General features: G+C 42.0%; 1 protein-coding gene across 3 annotated transcripts in view; it reads left to right on the top strand.

The window, feature by feature from the left end:
- Positions 1 to 2,143: 2,143 nt before the first annotated feature.
- UBE2E3 (ubiquitin conjugating enzyme E2 E3) overlaps positions 2,144 to 8,408 on the top strand; it is a 102,628-nt gene continuing 96,363 nt past the window's right edge. Inside the window, exons 1-3 of one of the 3 annotated variants that reach the window (XM_060016497.1) lie at positions 2,144 to 2,280; positions 3,321 to 3,539; positions 5,308 to 5,358. In XM_060016497.1, the coding sequence (XP_059872480.1) occupies positions 3,346 to 3,539; positions 5,308 to 5,358 (245 nt within the window). In that variant the 5' untranslated portion in view covers positions 2,144 to 2,280; positions 3,321 to 3,345. Of the gene's footprint in view, positions 2,281 to 2,429; positions 2,690 to 3,320; positions 3,540 to 5,307; positions 5,359 to 8,408 lie in introns of those variants that run through there. The other 2 variants (XM_060016495.1, XM_060016496.1) reach the window with 2 other exon arrangements.

The raw sequence follows: 8,408 nt of genomic DNA, 5'->3' as shown, positions 1-8,408 counted from the left end.
CCCATGAATTTGATAGAATAAGATTAGAATCCAGTTCCCTTGCTTTTCAGTCCACTGTTGTTTCTTTTTTCATGGAAAATGCTACCAAACACAACTGAATTATCTTTATCTACCAATCTCCTAGCCCCACCCTAATCCTATCAGCAAATTGCCATTGGGCCTTCAGTCTACTTATGTAATATTAAATTTCCTAAAATATCCCACTTTTTTATACATAGCTTTCCTTTCACAACTTCCCATTCCAAATAGAGCAAAATCCAAACTCCAAATTGGTTGGCTTTTGCTGTAGCAGCACAGTGTAAAAGTTGGGGGAAACTTCTGCCTGTATTTTCACTAACAAGCTCTTTCCACAGGTACACTTTGATCCAGCCCAGTGAAACTTCTTGTCAACACACACACCATGCTCTGTCTGAGACTTCCTATTCCTTCTGACTAGAGTGTCCTTCCTCCTAATCGACCTGGTACACTTTAATGACCTGTTCCCCTTCTGGACTGGTTGCTTCTAGCACAGAGTAGAGACCTGGCTTGAGTCACACAGTAATTGAATGAGTGAATTTTGTGTGTCCAGCACCTAGGGCATAGCCCTCTGAAAGGTTCGCTGAATGACTGTTGTCTTTGGAAAATCACAGAAATGTAACTTACTCGTCAGAACTGTAAGCAACAATTTACCAAAACTTTTCTATTTGGAGGAAAAATAAGTAAATATATTGGCTCACTCAGCCTTTTTTTCTCCTTTTTTCTTTCATTCTAGTTCAGATGTTATGACTCTGCTATTGTCACTCCCTCTGTGAACTCCACATTCTCCCAGCACCCCTGCCCCTGACACTTGTGGGAGAGGAATCCCCAAATTCCTTAGGGGCTCCATCACTGGAGCAAGTTCTCAGTAGCAGAAGAAAGTCTGGGCTGCAAACAGGAAGTTTTTGTACTTCTGGCCACTTTGTGCCTGGGGCAAAAACTGCAGAGTCCACCTGGAGATTGCAAGAGAGAATGACAGAACAAAACTAACCTTCCCTTAACCCCATCTGAAGCTTTTCTGTGTAGACATTTTGACCCAGTATCACTTAAGGCTTCTCCTTCCAGAACTGGCGTCTAGCAGGCACATCAGAAGGGCATCCAGCAAAGCATCAGGTATGAACCCTCCTTACAAGGTCCCTCTTCACTTAAAAAAATCTTGAGTGGGACATCTCAATAATTGTTCTGAATTTTTAAGTTTTCAAAGCATCCAAAGGACCTTCCTCTTTGGAAGGCTGAGGGCCAAGGAGAAGCAGAGGCTAGTCACCTAGTCTCGAAATCCTTTTTTCCTCCTTCAATGCCCAAGACCCCATCTTGCCCCTTTAGCTCACACGGGGGGCAAGAAGCAGCTTTCCTCCGCCTGCGTGCCTGGCTTCGTCAACGACACCCATTAGTCTCCAGTCTTCCAGGGCAGCGGGGGACTCCCGTCCACGCGACCCGGGCCCTTGCCCAGGCGTGGGGGCCCCGTGGACCACGCTGGCCCGTGTGTAGGGAGAGGAGATGCGGCCAGCCCCGGGGATGACCCTGGCCCCAGCCTGCGGGGGCGGGTAGTCCAATGGGCAGCCTCGCTCCGGAGGCGGGCTCAGGCCGGAAGCCACCCCGCGGCACAGCGGCCCCGCGAGACGGCGCCCGTGCCCCTGCCTTCTCCGGTAGCGGCTCCGCGGCCAAGGGCGTCAGGGGCCAGCCCGCCGGGTCCCCGCCGCGCTCTTTGTCCTGGCCGCGCGCGGGCGGACGCGTGCGCCCCCCGGGTGAAGGGAGGCGCGGAGAGAGCGCGCGGGAGCGCGCGGGAACAGCTCGCGCCCGCCGGGCGCCGGCGGCGCGCGCCCCTCCGCCAGGCAAGCAGCGAGCGAGCACGCGCGCCGCCGCCGCGCCCTCCCCTCCCCCCGCGCTCGCCTCGGAACTTGCTGACTGCGCGGCCGGGAGGAGCCGAGCCGGGCGGCGGCAGCGGGAGGCCACAGTGCGCGGGGGTCTCCCGCGTCCCCTACGCCTCGCCGGGAGCTCGCGCCCTCGCCCAGCCGAGCTCCCACCCCCCCCCCTTTTTTCCGAAGGCGCTGGGCGGCGCCACCCTCCGGCCGGAGCCCGGCACTGCACAACCCCCTCCGACTTTCAATGTTCCACACTCCCCGGCCAGAGCCTCCTCGGCTTCTTTTTTTCCCTCCCCCCCCCTTTCCCCCCCCCAGCTGCCTCCATTTCCTTAAGGAAGGGTTTTTTTCTCTCTCCCTCCCCCACATCGTAGCGGCGCGCGAGCGGGCCGGGCGGGCGGCCGAGGTAAGGCGGCGGGGCCGGGGGGCCGCGTGGGGGGCGGCCGGGGCGGCGGCGGCGGTGGGGGAGGGGGCGGGGGCGGGCAGCTTTGTTCGCGCCGGGAGCCCGCGCCGCCGGTGTCCGCGAGCCGCGGCGGGGCCGGCCGGGCTGCTCGCATCACTTGGCGCCCGGCGCGGTGAGCGCTGCCCGCGGCCCCCGCGCGGCCCTCCCCACAAAGGGCCGCGGAGCTGCGTGGCCGCCGTCGCCGGCCGCGGCTCGCCTCGGCGGGCGCGGAAATTTGTTGCACTTCTTGGGGCTTTGTTTGTTTGTTTGTTTTCCTTCTGAAATTTTTTTTTTCGTTATTTTGGACAAAATGTCGGTCCGTGATGTAAAAATTGAGCGAGGAACCTTGATGGCACGGGGAGCTTTGCAGAAGGTGCAGTTTGAATTCTGCTTTTCCCAGGGTGGCAGCTCGGTCTTGGCCGGATGAATCTTCTCTGCTGGCCGTGAAAACGGCCAGAGCAGCTTGTTAGTTGATTTTTTAAAATTCGTTAAGTGTTGTATTTAAAGGCTTACGGGCTCAGAGGAGGAATCGCCACCTTAAATAAGCATATGGGCTATTAATAGGGTATGTTTTCCTCTCGGAAAGGGAATTTGGTAGCTTTGACCAATGTCAGTGTGTAAATATTTAGACGTTATTAGTGACTTTTTAACATTTTTCAGCGAGATCTGTTATTTACAGTGTGTCATATGTTATTAATGCTCGTTGCCTAAGTTCCCTGGCAAATCTGTTTCTTGCCTTCTGAGAAAGTAGACAATTGATAGATTGTCCAAGGGATGGAAAAAAATGTGAGTGGGTTTTCTAACTTGAGATCGGTAAAGCCCTGAACGCTGCCGTTGTGAGACACATCACCTCCCCTGTAACCTTCCTGTACGATGAGATGTGTGAACACTTTTGAAGCGTTTTCATTAAAATATGATTTTAGGTGAAGATTAAGAGAAGAAAATGCTGTTGGCTTATTTCTTAGACTTACATTTCCTTTCTTTCCCCCTTTTCTCTTTAAAAGTTTTCCAAGAAATAACTTCACCAAGATGTCCAGTGATCGGCAAAGGTCCGATGATGAGAGCCCCAGCACCAGCAGTGGTAGTTCAGATGCGGACCAGCGAGACCCAGCCGCTCCAGAGCCTGAAGAACAAGAAGAAAGAAAACCTTCTGCCACCCAGCAGAAGAAAAACACCAAACTCTCTAGCAAAACCACTGCTAAGTTATCCACTAGTGCTAAAAGGTAATGTGTAAAAAAAGGATTAAGCACGTTGTCAGGTTGTCTTCCAAATGGCCGGACGCTTTTGTTGGTTTTATATCAGCAATAGTTCGAAAACATTTCCTTTGCGCTCAGTTTTATTTGGACTTGAATGAGTTGTCATTCTTTAGGTGGCATATAATCCACCTCCCTAGAATTAGACTTTTAAGCAAACTCGTTCTGTACTTTGGTGACTTCAGTGAGAGTGTCCTTGAGCAGAGATTGGACTAACATCTGACAGATTGTTTAAGGAGTTGGCAAGGAAAATTTGGTGAACCCAAATTAGCTGGTACATTGAGGATGTTTCCTTTTTATGAGTCATATTCGGCTTCCTTGAAATTGACACTTAGATCAGCAGTGTCTCTTCATGAAACTTAATGATCAGAAATGGTCATGTTTGCTAGAAAATTTGTAAATTCAAGGCCTTGGCTATATTTGAAAGCAGATTTTAAAATTGTGCTCCAAATCTCCTTTCAGTTTTACAAACATTACTTTAAGTCATGCATCCCAGGTATTACTTTTTGTAATTAAGCTGTGGTTATATAGCTCTGTGTCCTTGTGAGGGCAAATAAAACTGAAAAGTAGCCATTTACGTTTTAGGTGGCACTTGGTGAGTGACAACTTTGTCATTTTTCCTCTTCACTCTAAAACTTGTGGATATGCTTGTCACGTTAATACTCAACAGCAGGAGAAACATATTTTGTTGGATATAAGTGAAAGATCATTTGTTTCTTGTTGATTTATGTTATCTGTAATGGTGAAAAAAAGACTGTCAATGGGACTCCATCAGTGGTAGTAGTAGTGGAATACCCATGATTTCTAGTAATTATACATCAAATGCTTCTATAGCATTAACCAATATCGACATTTTATTGATTTTTGTTGATCACAGCCAAAAGAAAAATAATATAAAAGCTGATAAAATGTTGGCATTCTGTAGTGATATTCTGTGGATTTTCGCCTCTATTACATCAAAGTATTAATAGCGAGAATATTTATGAAATAACAGCAGTCTTTGAGATAATTTAAAATTCTCAATTTGTTGTAATCTTGTTGATGAACATATTAGACACATCTTAAGTTTTGAAAGCATTTTAAATTTGAATAAAATAAGGACTGCGTTTTTTCCTCTTACCTCAGGGATGTCATTATCTCTTCTCCCAAATTTATTTAATTTAAGTGCTGTACTTAAGGTCAGGGAAAACAGATTCAGTTAAATAAGATGGCCAGAATCCTTTGGAAGTTTTTCACTGGTAAAAATATTTGTAAATTTCAAAGTTTTTTTTTTTTTTTTACAGATAAAATATTGTCAGAATTATTAATGTGCACTTGCAGTAGCTTGTTAACTCTTACCTTGGTAAAAGTGACTTGAAGTCATTGTCAAATATTCTAGTGCTTTCCCTCCTCCCTTCTTGTCTCATTTGCATATAAGCTTGAAAAGAGAATTTCTTTGGTAAAAAGTGTTTTAAAATACATTTTATATCCTTTACTGAGTACTAGTGGAGGGCTAGTTCTCAAATCAGGTGTAAATGTCTTACTTATTTATAGTAGCAAGTGAGAAAAAAAGCTGCAAAGTTTCTGTTAAGGGATTTGGGTTATGCCTCTGAGAACAAAGAGGAAGCAGCCATGTTAGCATTACTGAAGGCGAAGCCAGCCTTGCATTTAACTGCATGGTGGTAGAGGGCAGTGTAATTCCCCGGTTATTCTGTAGACTCTCTCAAATCCTTTTTGTCTGTTCTCATTTCACTAACAGAATTCAGAAGGAGCTAGCTGAAATAACCCTTGATCCTCCTCCTAACTGCAGGTAAGAAACAAATTTTGTTTTAATTTCAAATTGTGGAAAAATATCAAGAGATTCATGTATTGTCCTTGAATATGTGTGCTGCAGAAGAGGCTACATTTGTTTCTTTTCAGCTTTGCAAGTGGATTAAACAAAAATTGTCTTGGGTGAATTAAATTTAGGTGGAAAAAAACCTTTTTAGCGTGTATCATACAATTTGGACTTAAGAATATGATTTTGTGCTTCTTGCTGGGATTAGTATGAATAGTGCTGATTTTTGTTCTGCTGTAATAGTTCTATACTGTGTTTATTCAGAAGTATATTGCAGAAACTTCTAAAATTTTGCTAAGCTTTAAAGTTACTGCTTGTGTGCAATCTGAACTGACCTTCCAAATTTAGAAATTGCTGAATGTGGTGTTACAAAATGTAAATGCAGTAAACAAGAGTATAGTTGTTTCTGTTTGATTTATTCAGTAATTTGCCTTAAGGACAAATTTTTTACGTGCTAAGCTAATGGTTTTAGTTGCTGTTTTCTAGAGAATGCATTGCTGGAATTATTTACATTTTAATTAAATGGCCTAATTACTTGGGAAAATTCTTAGTAATTTTAGTACTTGAAATTCGTGTATAAAAAGCAGTGAATGAGTTGGAATTTGTGGGAAGAAGTCATTTCAGTGAAACTCATGTAGAATAATTTAAGATTGTTGGTTGGTATAGGTGTATTAATAGTAACTGGTTGGTAATTTTTTTCCTGAAAATTTTTTAAAATTCCTCTTACTTAGTGCTCAGTTTTTCAACAGTGACTTTATGGCTTCCAAAATTCATCAAACTTAGAAAACCAGTCTTTAGATGATGTGCATGGAGATACCTACTCAAGAACAAGAGTGGCTGCTAGAAATAAGGAAGTGTTGTGGTTTGATATGAAAATGTTTTCTTGTTTTACCTATATTTTTGCTACAAGTTGTGTTCACTTGTGATGATCAGACCTATTTCTGAAGTCTACTTGAGATATAATAGGATATAATCCAACTGCTTCTTATCATGTGTGTTAAGTGGGTCCTCCAATAAGGTGATCTGATCCTTATTTGCTCATACTTGTAATCAGACATTTCAGTTCAAAAAGGAAACATGAATGTAGACTAATTTTAAACATAGTGGTATGTCAGATCTCAAAGTAGCGCTTACGAGCTGCACTGTCCAGTAATGTAGCCACTAACCACTTGTGGTTATTGACCATTTCAGTTGTAGTCCAAAAATGAGATGTTCTGTAAGTGTAGAATACACATCAGATTTTGAAAACTTAGTATGAAGAAAAGAACTTTTGTAAAATATCTTACTGATTTTCTGAAAAATATTTATTGCATGTTGAAATATTAATATTTTTGATATGTTGGGTTACATAAAATGTTTTAAAATTAATTTATTTGCCATTTTAATACAGTTAGACAATTTAAAATTACATTTGTGGCTCGCATTATATTTCTGTTGAACAGCACTGCTTTAGAGAATAAATAAATCAAAGTATTTCCTTTCAGGCTTCTAAATGGTGTGTCAAATCTGTAGCCATTTAGGGAGGTCAAGTTAAATTTGCTCTCTGGAAGAATCACTTAACTTGGCAGAGTGTATTCTGGTATTTCTCATTGTAAAAGACGTAAAGATCTATCAGTTCAAAGGTCTTAAATGTTTTAAAATTGCATGTAAGGTCAAACATTCTTTAAAGGTTTTTGTTGATTTTCTGCAAATGGCACAAACTAGTGTTCTTGTGTAAATCTAGCGAACCCAGTAGAGATGTGTGAGATGCCCTCAGAGGAGTAGCTTAGTGTTGCGGTTGCTGAAGAAATGTGCTCTACATGTTTAGCCCAGGAATGTTTCCACAAGGTCACTGACGATTATTTTAGAGGAAGTAGAGTCTTTCTTGGAGATAGAAAGTTTAACTTGTTATTATTTTTCTCTTTATCTACCAGATTTCCTTTCAGTCCATGAAATAATGCTTTACATTTAGTGATTAGGCTAGTGAAATAGTGAACCTTTGGGCTTGCCCATGTGCAGTAACTTGGAAACAGCATCTGTGCTTTCCCTTGTCACAACTTGTGATCACTGTCAACTATTGCAAATGACATCTTTCAGTTCTCTGCTTCTTGTTATGTATGAGTTTCTTTGAGACTGTGTGAGTGATTAAAGAAAAAAAACAGAAAATATGAGTCTTAGTAGGAGACTGGAGAAGTTTTTTTTATTAGTTTGGGGACAGCCTTCCTTCATATGCTGGACAAGTAAAATACCCACATAGTTTCGTGTGTTTTTCTATAAGTCTTCAGATTCTTTTGGGTGGAAGAACATCTAGTCCTTGTTCTTGAGCAGGAATTTGGAATAGTGAGTGTTTAGTGGAGGCATTTTAGGAATTTGACAGCTAATTTAAAATTTGTATTGTATTTTTACCTTGTGTCATACTTGTCGTGTTCTTGTAATTCACAGGTGCATTGGTGAGAATTTTAGCTTTATGATGATCGTACAGTTTAAATTTGTTAATTTTTGTCTTAATTAAAAATGGGACTCTATATTAATAAATTGTAGAGTATGTGAATTAATATTGCCTGAAATCTATGAAACCTAATTCTTTTGACTTTAATGTGTAGTTAATCAGAATTCCATTATGGTTTTGAATATGATTTTTATAAGCTTATCAAAGTACGTGACACATTTAATTCTTCCTCAGGGAAGAAATGTAAAGTATGTCTGTGTACATTCAGGAAAAAGTAGAATGGAATACAAGAAAACTCAACAAAAGCAAACTTACTCAGACTTGATTAAGATTTTTCTTAAATTCCTTCCTATGTTTAATTAATAAAATATTCTTTAGTTATTATATAGCTGTGTCAAATATGTATACACCCAGGGTGATCATAGGATAGACTTAATTACTGAATTAAGTGTGTGGCTTTAAGCATGTTTGAATACATTTTGATAGTATTGATATTTCTTCTCCCAATAGTATAAAAGTTTGATAAAATGTTATTTCCAATGATTTGATGGCATTTCAATTTTTAGGTATTGGAGTGCTTTAGGCCAAAGCATTC

This window comes from Delphinus delphis, chromosome 7, assembly GCF_949987515.2.
Source record: "Delphinus delphis chromosome 7, mDelDel1.2, whole genome shotgun sequence".
In the NCBI taxonomy this organism is placed as follows: domain Eukaryota; kingdom Metazoa; phylum Chordata; class Mammalia; order Artiodactyla; family Delphinidae; genus Delphinus; species Delphinus delphis.
Note: the sequence above shows the minus strand (reverse complement) of the source record. Positions and strands in the feature narration are given on the sequence as shown.